Source organism: Adiantum capillus-veneris, chromosome 27, assembly GCF_014529385.1.
Source record: "Adiantum capillus-veneris isolate H3 chromosome 27, ASM1452938v2, whole genome shotgun sequence".
Lineage (NCBI taxonomy): Eukaryota > Viridiplantae > Streptophyta > Polypodiopsida > Polypodiales > Pteridaceae > Adiantum > Adiantum capillus-veneris.
This window is the reverse complement of record NC_140957.1, coordinates 32,198,688-32,215,434: the sequence shown is the minus strand read 5'-3', so window position 1 is coordinate 32,215,434 and position 16,747 is coordinate 32,198,688. Positions and strand designations below refer to the sequence as shown.

Below are 16,747 nucleotides of genomic sequence, written 5' to 3'. Positions count from 1 at the left end.
ACATTTCTATCTATATGACTCGTGCTCTTTGGTCTATTTAGTGTAAATTTGTGGTCAAAGTGATGCTCTATGTGTGTGGCATGTGTGTAGGTCAAAAAATGCCAAAAAAACTCTCTTTTTTTTTTCCGTTCCGACCCCCGTCCCCGTTTCATGACTTTTGCTGTCCCGTCCCCGTCCCCGTCCCCGTCCCCGACCCCGACCCCGACCCCGACCCCGACCTCGACCCCGACCCGCCGTCCCATGTAACTATGGCCCAAAAGCAGAGCTTTAAAGCATCAGCTCTAAAAGCACTTGCATCCAAAAGAATCTGTCCTCTAAAAGTTCACGCCAAAACTGTTGAAATCTGCAAGCGCAAAATGAGGAAATCCGTACAGCCTACCATTGTGCCACATCATCATGTCAAGCAATTTACAGAATTGCCAGCCAGAGTTCAAGGTTTTGATTATGTGGGTTTAGGGCCTAGGCCCCTCGGTCGGTGCTCATAAGTTCTTTAAGTTAGTAGGGGTTAAGATTTTTGATCCCTAACCCCCCTTAGGCCCCTCTGCTCATCTTTTGGGTTCAGTTTCTTGTCCTCTCGGCCAATTCCTTCCAATTGGACATTGCTACATCACCACCTCGTGACACAAAGACTAATCTCCTCTCAGGAAGCTTCGAGTGCCATATCTCCTCTGTCCATCTCGGACATCTATCAAGCTATTGAAAACATGAAACCAAACAAGACACTGGGGCTAGATGGGCTCCCTGCTGAGTTCTTTGCTACTTTCACCTTGTAGTACGGGAAGAGTCTCTTGGCCACCAAGAACTCCCCTGTTCTATTAACACAAGGGTTATTAAGCTCCTTCATAAGAGGGAAGCAAAGGATGATCTTTCGAATTTACGACCTCTCACCATGCTCAACACGTCCTATAAGGTTTTTGCTAAAGCGGTTGCTAACCAGATCAACGTCTTACTGATGAATGGATCTCCAAGGAACAAAAAGGGTTTATAAGGGAAGAATGTTAATTGAGGCAGTCATTACATTACAGGAAGGTTTTGAATATGTTACTGGATCTGGTCAAAACTTTAACTTTGTCAAAATTGACTTTGATAAAGCATATGACAGATTAAAATGGTCATTTATAATCAGAAGCTTGGAAGCCATGGGCTTAGAATCTTCACTCGGATACCAACGTGGACCTTAATGCCTTTGTTTGGGTAGGTGGTTTCAAGTTGTCTCACCCACACTCGAGAACCAATTGATCCTCTACTTGAGTTGCACAGACGCAGAGATAATTTACTCAAGAGATCTTGAAAGAGACAATCCCAGAGACAGATTACAGATTTCTTCACACTAGACACTGGACAGATAGAGGAGCAGCCACCATTGCAAAGCTCAGCTCATACTCACACCCGCGGTACTCTCATTCACCGAGCATTGGAGCCAAAGAGATTGAGACACCCATGACTCAGGACAAGAGCTTCACAACATCGTCGGAGACTACAGCAGAGAATTCAAGACATACTATTTCGACATCCAAAGTACAGATGAGGATGGATTCATCACCCATTATATCACCCTCTTGTATCGGGCACCCATCGTATCAATGGTCACACATACCCCACCCAGTTCCAGCTAGTAGCACTTCTAGATTCGTTTTTATATCTCATTTTTTGTACCCGGACATGGTATCAGATTCACCAGTTTGTAATGGATTGGTCTCATAGGTCATTTTGGCCTTTTGAAGACGTTAATAAATCATTTCATTTCCGCTGCTCCACAAACCCTCAACAAAAGATGGAAGGTTGTACTTACTAAGAAGCACTGGGAGTTCAAGTTCGGCTTGGTTTGGTCCCAAGCCATTGAGCTTAAGAAATCTGTGTTACTTTGGTTAATTCTTCACAAGGCCATTTGGACAGGGAAAAGGATGTTACAAGCCAATTTAGGATCAGGAAGATTGCAGGGCATTGAAGATATATGTCAGGTCTTCCGCACCTACCCAACCAACGCTACAGCCCTTGCCGGTTTTACACCCTCTTGGAAACACCTGCTTCTAGGAGATCACGTGGGCTGAGAGTCTGTTTTGTATCAAAGCTAAGGTTGAGTTTCTTTGGGTCATTTGGCGACAAAGAAATTTTCTGATATTCAAGGGACCTTACCAGACTCCCAAGTCCTGAGAGTATTGTTGTTTGACATTAACTTTCAGGTGCTCCAAAGTAGCTGACGATAATGTGACAATCTACTGAACGACGAAGGAGATTTTAAAGGATGCTGAATACCATTACAACCGGGTACATGCAGGTGAACTACTTGTCAAGATTCAGGACAAGTACCTGACCAGAGAGGAGTGGGAGAAAAATGAAATCAGCCACCTGGAGTCAGAAATCTTGGAAGGAAAGAAGGTTGCAGAATGAGCTGGATGTTCTTCCTCCTCTCAAATAGTGGATGTTGTATGGATTTGCTTGCCTTGGTAAGCCCTGCCCCCCTGTCTTGTGTGTCTCCCTTGTTGTTGTGTACGGTCTCGGATTATCGGAAGTATAGTCCGGTAGCGGCATCCCATCTGCCTATTACTAGCTATCCTCAACTGATGTGGGCAGGCACAGGCTTAGCAAACGCAAGAGAGCAAGCTAGCAGAGTATAAGACATAAACAAAGTAAAGACCTAACCTTATCATGTACGCTTTGAGCTGCAGAAGCAGAAGCAGTTCTCCTGTTCACAGGGTCCTCTTTGAAACGGAAGCGGGGCAGTTTGCCACGTCACTTGTAAAAGGCCACAAAAGCCGGCCAATAACTGGCCCGTTCTCCGGCTCGCAATTATTCTCGAGTCTCGACTCTCGACCCCGGGTCAACGCTCGTGTCAACTTTTGGTATCACGACCGAGGACTCGCGCACGCGCAAAAAATTGAAAACAGGTGGAGTCACCGTGGAAAGCCAACGTGCGCTGAAATAGTCGCTGTCAGGCTGAGCTCAGCGCTTCAGTCATCACTGACACAGACAGAAAGGGCCAGCTGCAGCAATTTTTTTGTCCGAAATAATAGTAGGTAAAACGCCTTTTCCTTTTTCACTTTTCAAGAAGAGATATAGTAAATTCCACCAATCAAAATTCGTATAGAGATTTAGCGTAAATAAATGACGGGCTGATTAAAAGTTGGAGACCCAAAAAAAAAAAGGAAATCTCGTTAATAAATATCTTTTAGCCCTATGAGAGAAATTAGAATTCGATTATCTCATTTTAAACTCGCCAGATAGGGGAAATCGCAGCCGTCTGTCTGGGATGGGCTAGGCTTGGGCCTGGCGGCTTAGGAAGGGCGGGCCGGGGGTCCTCCACGTGCTATCCAAAAAGCCGCCCCTGGTAATGCCACGTGCGCAGGAGGGTCCGGACTTATGCCACGCTGGACACTATGTTTATATTAAGCCCCCATTTAGCGGTCAATAGTAGCAGCCTTGACAGCACCTGATGATGAGGCACATGAGCGCATCTCTTTAGGACACAAGATGGACGATAGGCCGCCCACATCTCCCTCGCTGCCTCTCTCTCTCTCTGCCTCTGAAGAAAACAGCATATAAAGCAAAACCCAGATCGTTCCTGCGACTCCAATTACCCGACAACCCCCGCCCCCGCCCCCGCCCCCCAACCTCATTTCCCTTCGCCCATTTTTCGCACACACAGACCTTCCCACCACATCACCATGAGAGCTGAAATGGGCAAGGATCCCACTCGGGCTCCCTCCTCCCAGCTCAATTTGCCCGCTGGCTTCCGCTTCTACCCCACAGACGAGGAGCTAGTTGTGCATTACCTCTGCAAGAAGGCCGCCTGTGAGCCCTTCGCCGTCCCCATCATTGCTGAGATTGAGCTCTACAAGTACGATCCATGGGACCTTCCAGGTAATTGATCCTTCAGTTTCAAAACCAGCCATAATCACTTCTCCACATTTGGGTTTCTAGATCTAGATTCATCCGGTTTTGTAACACTGCATTGGGTTCAACATCTCAACGCAACTAGCACGTAATTAGTCCTTAATCTACCAATATACACAAATTAAGCTTAAATTAAGCACATTTATCTTAATTGTCATCATCGTTACAATGCAAATGCCATGCAATCTGCTGCACTTCGACGCCTTGTTCGCATTTTAACTCAGAACATGCACGGATCTTCGATGTAAGTTCAGTGTAATTATCCCACCCACACATTTTCAATTTTCCCTCTAAATTCTAATTAGAAGGCAAGAAGACCTACAAAGTTTAGAGAAACCTCAAATGATTTGGTTTGAAGGTGAGAAAACTGTCTGAGTTATTGAAGTTTTCAACTCATGTACCATTCTGATGTCTTTTGCAGAAAAAGCTCTGTTCGGAGAACGGGAATGGTATTTCTTCAGTCCCCGAGACAGGAAGTATCCAAATGGATCGCGCCCAAATCGTGCTGCAGGAACCGGCTATTGGAAAGCCACAGGCACAGATAAGCCTATCAGCACAATTGAAGGGAGCAAGAAAGTGGGGGTGAAGAAAGCCCTTGTCTTCTACAAGGGGAAGGCACCTAAGGGCATCAAAACAAATTGGATTATGCATGAGTACCGCCTTGCCGATACCCATACGCCTCGCTCTACCGCTAAGAGGAAGAGCACTCTCAGGGTAATTTTCTTTGCCAAGTTTTCTTTCTGTGGGTGTGCATATATACATGTTATGCACATGAGAGTAAAGTGAACAGTGCACATTGTGTTGTTGGCCTTCCATAAATCACCAAGAATTTCAGATGGTAGCCTATGCACACAGCGATGTGCTGGGTTGTTTTCCAACTTGAAGAAAAATCACATGTGAATTCACCTTTGGTGTGATCATTTGCTTACCGGCCTTTTTTTCTTCAACAGTTGGATGATTGGGTGCTCTGCCGCATCTACAAGAAAAGCACAAGCGCAGCTAACGAGTTGAAGTCCGCATTCGATGGCATGAGAGGCGAGCAAAGCGAGTCGTCTGGCCTAGATGAAGTGTTGGCAACCTTGTCTGAGTTTGACGATCCGATAGAGGGAGTTCCCGGTGACCTAGAAGAGGCATGCACAGATGCCATGGAGCAATTTAATGGTGCCTCAGAGACAAAGGCAAGCTCCTGTCTACAGTTTGGTGCTTCAGAGACAAGGACTAGCTCCTCTCTACAAAGCTCCTTGGAGCGGCTCTACCACGCGTCGGCATCAGCTTATTCATCACAAGAAGGGGATTTAAGAAATTACATGCAGAAAGCTCTGGCTCAAGAGCAAGCAAGGATCATGACAGGTGGGGAGGTAAGGTTAAAGCAGCTAGGTTACTCTGCGGAGGCTGCGAGCTTCAACATGTGGGACAATGCGGCGACACCGGAGTCGTATGGGAGCAGTAGGCAGCATTCATCGCTGGAGTCGCATTCAACAAGTGGGAAGCATGAGGAGGAGGATTTGACAGTGGAGAGCACATTCAATTCTTTGGCTGGCCTACCATCAACACGGCTGTTAAGCACAAGCTTAAACACACATAATTTAGGGATGGCAGGGAACTCCTCTCCATTTGGGCTGGATTTAGGGTTGCCAAGCCCTTGCACCATGCTTGCCCAAGGGGCCTCCTTTGGGGGGAGCCTTATTGACCCTGACAATTACTTCTTCCAATCCTCAAACTTGACCTCTTGGGACTCAGCCAGGGGTAACTTCTCTAGTTAAGTTTGAACTTGCCCCACTAAGGCTTCTCCATTGTAACAATTCCTCCTTTCTTCCCCCCTATTTATAAGCCCTTTTTGTAAATACTACATAGAGGGATTTGGCTCACATAGAGGGCCCTCCTTAAGGCTTAGAAGTTTTGTAGCCTCCAATTGTCCAAATACTAACTAGACTTTCCAACTTTCAAGTTCTTCTTGATAATGAAAACAAAGCAGAGTTTATTTGAGGGCAACGTTTGCTATTGGATTGTAGATCCATTGCTAAGAAGGGGCCTCCCGGAGATTTTGAAAGATTTGATTGAGAAGACCTGCTCTCTCTCTCTCTCTCTCTCTCTCTCTCTCACACACACACACACACACACACACCCACCCACCCACACCCACACCACAGAGGTGGGGGGTAGGTAACTTGTGTAAAATCCAACTGCACCTCTTTGAGGTGTAGTTAGTTGAGGGGGGAGGGGGTTACCCCCCCCCTCTCCTTCTTGGAGGTCCCCTAAGTGTTTTACATTTAAGTGTTCTTTATGTGATGTATTGGTGAATGCACTATTCCTCAAAAATCGCATTGGTAAAGGTTGTTGCATGTGTAACCATACTGGCCATGATGAGTAGAGTTGGCTGGCCGAGATGGCAACATGTGTGCTTTTTTATGCATTGCTATCAATGTGAGGAGATGCATTTCATTTCATGCATTGTTAAATATTTTCTCAAAGTAGCATTGCTAGATGTTGTTGCTTGTGTAAGTTTGTAACCATATAAAGAATGAGCTAATACATGAAGAAAACCAAAGAGGAAAACTAGCTAGCTACATGGTTCAAAAATACAAGCCCTTAAGAGTTGCATCCTTTTCAAGCATTCACATAATCTATAATCTAGAGTTGATGGTAGCTACAATTATTCATGGCAAGAGTGCCCGTGTGCTAGTTATGGAAACTAAATGGAGGAAGAGACTAAGTCAGTAGTGCTAATCGCAAAAGCCATAATTGTTACATTCATCATATGATGCCCTCGTTTGCATTGCCGCCTCAAATACATTAGCAATATGCTTCCATTAACCAAAAAATAACAAGGTGTAATGGATAAAATTAATCAAGAGTGTACTTAGCCATCAATGTCTCCAAAGACAAACATCCACAAAGTGTATCAAAACTAAAAGCACTGTCCTACTAAAGGGTGACATCCTCACAAAGTACCAAGCATTATCATTTTCCATATCCATGGAGGTTGAAGCCTCCTCTTTGCTTTTTGGCCTGCTAAAGCGTTGGCCTTAGTGTTGGGCCCGTTTAGGCGTCCTTCATTCTATGGCGTCCACGTGGAGACTGGAGCCGTGTGAAATTTTGGCGAGCCTTAAAGGCTTACAGGAGTTCAAGCACGTCAAGTTGTGTCATGTCCGCGATTCGCAATGTCGTCGCCTGTCTTTGCGAGGTTGCGGAGCGCGAGGGAGGTGCTCAGTACGGCTGCAGAGGGTTGGCTTGGCTGACAATGGTTGTGAAATTGGCTTGCTTTATTTAATTACTTACGCCCCTCAGCTGCATGCAAGAGCCTGCTTTGACCATGCTTTATTTAGAGCCCATTCTTGCTAATTAGTACAATCAAATCCCTTTGCTTTTATTAGTACAATCAAAGCCCTCTACTAAGGACTCCTACTTAAGGCTTAGACGAGTGCTTGAAAAAAAAACCTAGGTTTAGTGTAATGCCACCTACAAATTTCGAAATTTACCTCTAGATTTTATATTTGAAGTGGGAAGACCTACAAAATTTAGAAAATTTACCTTGCATTGGCAGGCCCTCGTGACTCCTCACCTTGTTTTTTTAGGGTGGAGTTAAGGTTGTAAGTACCACACCATCAAATCCTTGTGATTGCCAGTGGAACCATATGCATGCCTCATGGCTAGGCAAGTTGCAAGAATAGGGATGGTTCCACATACAAACTCTAGGAGTTTACTCTTGCATCAGCACAATATCTCCACAAAGTATACCAATAGCCCATGGCGCCTCTTGAAAGCATGGCACTATGATCCCTTAAAGAAGATAGGGCTTGAGAGGAACTAGGGAGGTAATACCTCATCATTGAATGTTTTAGTCGCACACCCAATGAGTGAATATTCAACATGCTCTCGGCTATGAAACATGAAGAATGCATGTTGTAAATCTTAGTCATAATGGAATATACATGTGGCATTACATGCACACATAACACTTATTTCACACAAAGAGAAACTGAAAGAGACACTACCTCCGCATTACCTCAATTTTCTCTTCAAAGCTCTATGTAACCATACAAAACATGATGCATACTAACAATGTGGCAATGCATGTACATGTCTGACTCTCCATAGAACTCTCCAACCACTGTACAAAAAGCCAAGCCACATGCTTAAATTTGAAACTGCCACAAAAAGTTACAAACCAAAAAGAGAAATGTACCTACACAGGATGCTATGATAACCAATCATCTTGAGTTTGCATGTAAAAGCACAATGCTTTCAACATGATTTTGTCCCCACACCCAGCTGTCTCCTCTTATAGGACTGTTGTCCCTATCTTTAGAACTCGGGGGGTTCACCTCTTAGACATGTAAGTGACCACGTGAGTTCACATGAGTGAGTTTTTTAATTGTCAAAATTTTGATATGATTATATAAACAAAAGGGATTTTTAAATTGATTTTAGAGAAAAATCTGGAAGTTTTTTAAGAGAAAGGGGTCATTTTATAATCTTAAGCATGAAAGTAAAGGGGTTCTTAAGTTTGTTTTGAAGTTCGACGAGTGCGAGGTCCTGAAGAACAAGAAGCTGGAGAGAGTCACCATTACCCTCATGAACAGAGCTCTAGATCCATCAATAACGAAAGAGGATCCACGATACTTCAGCGTGCAATCCAAAAACAACATTCTAACTCTAGGATCATTTCAGGTATACTTCGTTCACTCTATGATAACAAAAATATTGATTATTTGGTTGTTGATTTTGTGTTTTCGTTTTTCAGTGCAGGTTGATAAGGAAATTTTTGAAATCCTCGATTGGGTTTGTAGTCAAACCCAAATTCCTTATATCATCGATGAACAAAGAAACGGAGCCGTTCTTTCAATGGAAGGATTTGGTCACTACACAGTGGAATGGCACATGGCAGGTGACTTAAAAACTCTTAAGTGTATGCACAACATAACACATGGAGCAACTGTGGCAAATCCATGCTTATATTGCATGGCTGATGCACAATCTCTTGAGAGTGTGCAATGGAATAGAGCTCCCAACAGACATCTTCAAGATAAGACTTTTAAACCAGTGCTTGATATTCCTCTGAGTAGAGTTCACGTCTGTACACTTCATGCACTCTGTCGAATAATTGAAAAGGTGGTTCATTTGTACATATGTTTTGCATGGACATTAAAGCCAGAGAGTGAGTCGAAAAGAGTGATCAAAGCACTAGAGGGAGTGCTCTCAGACATTGGTTTGCATGGAGGCAATGTCAAAATCGAAGAGGACTCTAAGATGTCTCAAAGTCGGTACAAGGTACCGAGGAAAGCATTGATAGGCGGAGTGAAGGCAAGAAGGTTTCTTGGGTTTAGCTTCAAAGATTCAGATAGAGAAGAAAGGAGAAACCTCTTCAACAAATGGAAACAGTTACATAAAGTGGTTAAAGACAATGCTGGTGCTGGGGCAATCCAGAATCACAAGGCGAACGTGTGGAGATCACTAGATAAAATTTTCCACTACGTTGAGCAGCATTCTTAGGACCAAAGTAAGCTCACATCATTTCAAGCAGCCTTGTTGGATTGGAAAAAGGCTTACCTTACAGGGTGGGGTGGGCAACATATCACACATTACATGGTGGGTTGGCATTCTACGTATACAAAACAAAATTTTAAATTGTACTCTACTGACCATTTTGTTTTATTTCAATGCAGCACATAGTGTTCAACCATGGTCCATATTTTGCCAAGACATACGGCTCACTATCAATATGGTCCACAGAAGGCATGGAAAAAACCCACTACATGGCAAGAATAGGTTATTTTGAGCACACTAGACATGGGGGAGGAAAAGATAAGGCCAATAGCCTATTAGAGTTACACCAATGGACTTATAGACGACTAATTCATAGAGCAAGGCAGAAGGAACTTCTTAAGAGTTCAGAAATTACACGCTCTTTACAACACATCCGCAAAGAGAAGAAACAGATGGCTTGGGGAGCTTCAAATGTGGCGAAGCGCCATGCGAGGTGGTGACGGTCACAAGTAAGGAGCGGGAGAAGATGGACCTGAGCCCGTCGTTTTTATCCTCTTCGATGCACCTCCTTCTTCCTCACTTTGTACCTCTTCGATGTGCAAGCTCTGTAGACGAGCTCGTTCCTCTGTTGATGGCAGCATCCCCACGGGCATCAGGCATCTTCTTTTCCTCAGAAACAGTCGCTTGTTGTATGGATCTAAGCTTTCCGGGTCTTCAACCCCTACAGCCAGCCTGAGCTGTGTAGGACATGAAATAGGGGGCTCTGAGTACTTGGCACCCATACCCAATGCCAAATACGTGTAGAGCAAACTGTTTCTCAATCAGAATTAGTCTTTTTGCATTTAGTGGGAGGGGGTGCCCACCACACAATCTTGTAATAACTTTCATTGCAAATAGTGGGAACTTTGCATTGTCATCAGAGTATTCCTTGTGGTATATTATGATCTACATAAAAATTGTAATGAATATATGGGTCGTAAGTGAGATGAGTACAATTTCCAAGTACTTGAATTGTTTCTATAAACCTTTTTGTGGTTGAAACGCTCGATGTAGTGAGACAATGCCGCATCCTTGCCTTGGACTCCAGTGACAAGCCCTTGCCATGAGCCTCCCGCTCTTCTAAGGAAACTATCGTCATACACTAGCACCTGTCAACAAAAAAAATGATCATGATATTTTATCACTGGGCCATCTCTAATACCATATGAATGCACGACAAAAGTTACCATTTGATTCTCATCCATTTCCAGCATCGACCTCCCCCACAAGTGAATAGACTGACTATTCATTACCTGATCTCTGGGTGCCACGGGCCTTCCATGTTTTCCAAGCCGAGTTGTTTTGTTGTCGATTCAAACTGCTCATCTGTTGACAAATTGACCTCTTCGGACTTCGCTTCATTGAATGTGTCTTTGATCAGTTGCCACCCTGAAGTGAACTGTGAGTCGTGGACAGCTGTGTCAGCAATAAGATGTTGGTCCACTCCATCATCATCCACAAACCCCATGTCTGCCTCACAAAAATTCGCAATTGCAGCTAGGCAGTAGTCCTCCCGTATATTGAGCTCATGCATGATATCTATGAGCATAACATAGTGGGTGTCGCCCGCCATAGCAAAGTTGGGAGCACAATTCAGAGGCAAAGTCGCTTCCTTACTTGGACTTTCTTGCTTGCACCCTATTGCTGTATCCGCAAGAGAAGCAAGAGTTAAGCCTGCATCAAGTGTTTCCTTTAGTACCTCCACTTGCTCTTCTTCTGGGTCGAACTGCACCTCCACATCCTCTACCTCTTCCTCCGACGCCAATGGACAACTACCGAAAGTTGTTGACTGGGAAGTCTTTGACTCACCATCCGTCTGCAAGTATAAGTAACAGACAAACCCGTGGTAGAATTCCACTAAGCGACACTTTTTGAAGTGCTTCATACACCTGTCTTGTACAAGCAGTGCATTGGAGGGACACTTTTCTAAACAACGATTCAGTCTCCTTGAAGCACTCTTGTCAGGGTTAAGGTTGGCTGGGTGCACATATCTCATGCCATCAACTGTCATGGAATTGTCACAAGTGACTGCCTCATATTGTTGCAAATGGGTTTGTAGGTACTCAAATGAGCAATCTATAATCCTCTGTATAGAAAACTCTGCATTAAACATTCTTGATAGTTCTAGTGCACGGTGATGAGCACGGGCGTTGTATAAGAACGTGAATAGTTTTTCTTCACATGTATCCTCGCTCACGTCTGTCTCCAGGACTATGATCCCCATGACTGAAAGAAAAAGCAATCCAAAACTATTTGGTGTCATAACCAAGCGAATATTGAGCCTCTAGTACCCCTCAAGGTCTCTATTCGCTTGGTTTTGTCCCGTGCGCTAATGTCATAAGAGGTGATGTCACTTGAGTCAGAACCAAGCGAGTAGGGGCCCCAAGAATCTCCGAAGGGCCCTATTCGCTTGGTTCTGTTCCGTGCGCTAATGTCATAAAAGGTTACGTCACTTGAGTCAGAACCAAGTGAATAGGGCCCCAAGAATCTCCGAAGGGTCCTATTCGCTTGGTTCTGTCCCGTGCGCTAATGTCATAAAAGGTGACATCACTTGAGTCAAAACCAAGCGAATAGGGGCCCAAGAATCTCCGAAGAGCCCTATTCGCTTGGTTCTGTCTCGTGCGCTAATGTCATAAAAGGTGACGTCACTTGAGTCAGAACCAAGTGAATAGGGGCCCAAGAATCTCCGAAGGGCCCTATTCGCTTGGTTCTGTCCTGTGACCCAAGCATTCGGAATAGGTGGATAAGAACAGAGCATTTAATGTTATCAGTGATAGATTTATAGGCCTACTCACTCACTTTGCCCAAATTCAGGCACGGTCACATAAGGAGTAATTATTCCAACCATGCGGTTTGAGACTTTTAATTTTACCCTAATGCAGTGGCTTCGGTGCGCACACAGTTAACAGCACACAGGAAGGGGAGAGAGTCAAGGAGAAAGAACATGTCTCTGCAATATCCAATGACGCTGAGTTGGATGGTGATGTCGCAGGCTGTCGACAGCAAGAACCAGAAGGTGGCGATGGCGATGGCGACGCGGCAGCAAAGGACTCGACCCAGTGGAGGTCGCTCAACGCAGGATCACGAGAGGTGGCCAAGGGGAAGAGCGCATAAAATGAAAAGGCAACGGCGATTTTTTTGTTCTACTTGGAGATGGAGATGGCGACTGCAAGGGCGATTGACGTCTGACTCTCAACGTAGGATCACGAGAGGTGGCCAAGGGGAAGAGCGCAGAAAAGGCAAAGGCAATGGCGATCTGCTTGTTCTACTTGGAGATGGAGATGGCGACTACAAGGGCGATCGGCGTCTGACTCTAAAAGCAAGATCATGAGAGCTGGCCAAGGGGAAGAGCGCAGAAAAGGCAAAGGCAGCGGCAATCTGTTTGCTAGTACAGAGGTCAATACTAAGCAAATAAGGGGAAGGTAAACCCTGTTTGTTGCGGGCTTAGGGTTTTTTTTTACCAAATACGCGTTTTGAATTTATAAGGGAGAAGCAAAATTACAACTTAACACCCATGTAGGGGGTTTTGAGTTAGAAAACACTAGGGACAGGCGCAAAGGCCAAGTTTCAGACTTTACAAAGAGTGGCCTACTAATTTTCGGGGGTTTAGGGTTCACAATAACCATGTAGTCCTTTTTTTTCACAGCCAGAATATCTCTTCCTGAAGCCTGTTGGCAAAGTTAATGGCTTCCTCATATTTACTGGCTAGCTCAAGCACTTCATCCTTCATCTCCTGTAGCCAATTATAGATAGCCTCTACAGAGCCATTCTCGGCGAGCAATCGCTGCAGGTCTTCAGGCCTTCTTGCTTCCAGAGAGTCTTTGAGGATCGAGACTCTGTGCCTGATGATAAGCATTTGTTCCAGCTTCAAGCTAGCATCCTGCACAAAGCATATAGCAAATAAGCTCTTCAAACTAGGAGCTTGGAAATTGGGAGCAGAAAGCAAAGAATTACCAGCAGCTTACCTCGAGAATTGACTCCCGTATTCACAGCAGCCACTTTCGGGCTGTGTCGGTTGAGAACATTAAGAGTAACATCGAGGGAGGGCCAAGGGGGGACCTCCTGAGGAGGGCCCAGATGAGGTCCTGCTGTGGCGCTGCGGGAGTATACCTTGGAAAGGCATCACCACTATCCTAAGCTTCTTGTAGTTGTTCTGCGAAACCCTGAGGGAGGTTCTGAAAAAACTGCTGGTTAAATAGACTAGATGGACATGCCTGAAAAGCAGAGCCTGGGTTCTAGCTGATGAGTGGTCTGTGAGGGGTGGTACCGCCATGCGGTTTCATGAGAGGTAGACGTGGGAGAGAGAAGCAATGGTACCACCCCGGGGCCCTAGATTAGGGGAGGTGATAGGAGGGAATGGCATGACAGTTAGGACCGCATGGACTTAAACGTCTCCTTCACATTGGTATTTTTTGCAGGGGATGCAAACCTATTTGGATGCTATTACACTTTTCTGAGGTCACTACCAAGCGAATAAGGGAAGGCAAACTCTTTCCGATGCACCTGTTTGCTTGGTACTGACCTCAGAAAATATAAGTGACGTCTGCTATTACTATGTTCTGATGTCACTACACAACGAATAAGGGAAGGCAAACTCTTTCCGATGCACCTGTTCGCTTGGTACTGACCTCAGAAAATATAAGTGATGTCTGCTATTACTAATTTTTGAGGTCACTACCGAGCGAATAAGGGAAGGAAAACTCTTTCCGACACACCTGTTCGCTTGGTACTGACTTGAGAAAATATAAGTGATGTCTGCTATTACTATTTTCTGAGGTCACTACCGAGTGAATAAGGGAAGGCAAACTCTTTCCGATGCACCTGTTTGCTTGGTACTGACCTCAGAAAATATAAGTGATGTCTACTATTACTATTTTCTGAGGTCACTACCGAGCGAATAAGGGAAGGCAAACTCTTTCCGATGCACCTGTTCGCTTGGTACTGACCTCAGAAAATATAAGTGATGTCTGCTATTACTATTTTCTGAGGTCACTACCGAGCGAATAAGGGAAGGTAAACTCTTTCCAATGCACCTGCTTGCTTGGTACTGACCTCAGAAAATATAAGTGATGTCTGCTATTACTATTTTCTGAGGTCACTACCGAGCGAATAAGGGAAGGCAAACTCTTTTCGACACACCTGTTCGCTTGGTACTGACCTTTTCTGAAATCTGAAGTCCCTTGTGCTGACAAATGAATTGTCTTTTTATGTTATGCTATTTGTAGAGATGCCTCGTGTAAAGGCCACGGCTAGGAGGGCAAGAGGTGAATCTTTGAATGCTCAAGCAAGAAGACGCCGATATGAGGCGCACAGAGGTGTACTGCAAGAGCTACGCAGGATAGAACGACACGTTCAACCTGCTATTCCACGTCTCCCTTTCCAGCGAGTAGTGCGGGAGATTTGCGAGCAGTGAGAGTCGGCATGCGATGGGCCAAAAGCGCACTACTTTGCCTTCAGGAAATTGCAGAAGACTACCTCGTTGAATTCTTCAACGATGGATATATCCTGGCTGCCCATGCACACCGCATTACTATCATGCCGCGGGATTTTGATACTCTTCGGAGGCTGCGTTTTCGCTACGATGGGTTGCTTCAGCCACTACCTATCCGGGATAGTAGAACCATGGATATTCTCAACATCCCCCCTCTCCATCCTCGTCCACGACAGACAGAGCCGTCTAGGGCTGAAACAAACAGAAGAAGGACCCGATCACGGGTCGAGAGAAACGACACAGATGGGCAGGCTGAAATAGCCGCACAGGGGCATGAGCAAGCCAGAGTGGACGCCGAGGCAGTCATGGAAGAAACAGAGACAGTTATCGAGGAGCCAGCTAGACACCAAAATGAGCAAGTCATGGAGGATCCGCAGCCAGTAAGGGCTGATGAGGGGCAACAGCAGGTCAGGGTGGACCCTGAGGCATTTATGGAGGAACCAATATTGAAGGAAAATGATCCGGAGCCTGTGCCTGTTAGGGAGGACCGTACGGCTGTTAGGGAGGAGCCTGAGGCAGCCAGGGAGCCAGCTCAAGAAAGGCAAAGGCAAGGCTCTCCATCACAAGGGCCATCCAACGTATCAGATGAGTCAATTATTTTAGAGCAAATCAACGAAGAGAATGAAGAGGAGTTGAGAGTTTTGTTCAGCTCAGCGCCTCTGCATGCACAGATACTGATGCCGGGAAGGTCAAAGGAGGCCTGCATTTTCAACCTTGATCATCAAGACTTCCTGTGCATGCGCAGTTTCATCAACTCCAACGCAATGAATGAGGTTGTCAATGTTGCTTTGTGGTAATTCTCATGCTCTTTAAAAGTCACGTTTGGTTCATTAAATGGGTCTCTACCGAGACATGGGTCAATACCAAGCGAGACAATGGATTATGGAATTGGATAGTGGTACTACTCGCTCGGTATTGATCCATGTCTTCGCGACAGTCGTCAAGTTTTTCTTTATAAGTCACGCTTGATTCATTAAATGGCTCACTACCGTTAAGACATGGGTCAATACCAAGCGAGTCAGTGGCGGATTGAATTCGATAGCTGCCCCACTCGCTCGGTATTGACTCATGGGTTTGTGGCAGTGACAGCCCGCTAAAATACCTCAAGTCTAATCTCTGCCATTGATTCATGTTAGCCACGCTGTCTCGCTTCTGCCCCCTGAGGTTCAAGACAAAGTATACATAATAGATCCGTTGATATCTCCTTATCTACAGAACAACTCAGTTTCCTTTTTGAGTCTGATGAACTGGTTTAGTAGAGTCAACTTTGATCTAGCACGCTTTTTGGTCACTGCATGCAATTAATCCTGAGTTTTTTCTTCCCTTGTAAAAACCATGTTGCATTTAGAATCTTTCTCCTCATCTTTGATGGTGTCTTTGTAGTGATCATTGGAGTCTAATGTTATTTGACATGGAAGCTAAGATTGTTTACTACGCAAACTCCGGGCAAAGCAGGGTGTTTCACGGTTGTGTAAAAACGTAAGACCCATTTGGGTACATTTGGAAGCAATGTCTCTTTGTAATGTGTTGCTGACTCAAGTGGTTATGTATGTAGTGCCGCGAAAAAACTTGTATGCTGTGTAGAGCATGTTTTGTTAGAACATGATCTAGGAAATACCGTCCGGCACAAACGGGTAACGGTGCCCACGCAGACTGATGACTATAGCTGTGGCTGGAGAACCTGTTTGAATGCCCTGTTGCTCCTCAGTCAAATTATGGATGTACCAAACGTAAGTAATCGTGCTATTTCATTGTTTGCTACAACGTTTGCATGAAGCAACAAATGTTTGTATCACGATTCTACAGGAACTTCAATTACATAACTACACCCCCAAC

At 45.0% G+C, this 16,747-nt stretch overlaps 2 protein-coding genes and 1 long non-coding RNA gene across 3 annotated transcripts in view; 2 read left to right on the top strand and 1 right to left on the bottom strand.

The window, feature by feature from the left end:
* LOC147421737 (uncharacterized) overlaps positions 1-2,799 on the bottom strand; it is a 47,847-nt gene extending 45,048 nt beyond the window's left edge. The window contains exons 1-2 of the long non-coding RNA XR_015186860.1: positions 2,644-2,799; positions 2,311-2,561 (exon numbers count right to left, since the gene is read on the bottom strand). This is a non-coding gene — a long non-coding RNA (uncharacterized LOC147421737). The remainder of the gene's footprint in view (positions 1-2,310; positions 2,562-2,643) is intronic.
* Positions 2,800-3,428: 629 nt separating this feature from the next.
* On the top strand, positions 3,429-5,836 carry LOC147421736 (uncharacterized). Its single transcript, XM_086502618.1, has 3 exons — positions 3,429-3,861; positions 4,316-4,608; positions 4,845-5,836. Exons 1-3 carry the CDS (start codon positions 3,666-3,668, stop codon positions 5,655-5,657), a joined length of 1,302 nt encoding a protein of 433 aa, XP_086358744.1. The 5' UTR covers positions 3,429-3,665; the 3' UTR covers positions 5,658-5,836.
* A 1,398-nt stretch (positions 5,837-7,234) lies between these two features.
* LOC147421735 (uncharacterized) lies at positions 7,235-10,306 on the top strand. The gene is made up of 3 exons (XM_086502619.1): positions 7,235-8,565; positions 8,644-9,483; positions 9,561-10,306. Exons 1-2 carry the CDS (start codon positions 8,470-8,472, stop codon positions 9,385-9,387), a joined length of 840 nt encoding a protein of 279 aa, XP_086358745.1. The 5' UTR covers positions 7,235-8,469; the 3' UTR covers positions 9,388-9,483; positions 9,561-10,306.
* The last annotated feature ends 6,441 nt before the right edge of the window (positions 10,307-16,747 follow it).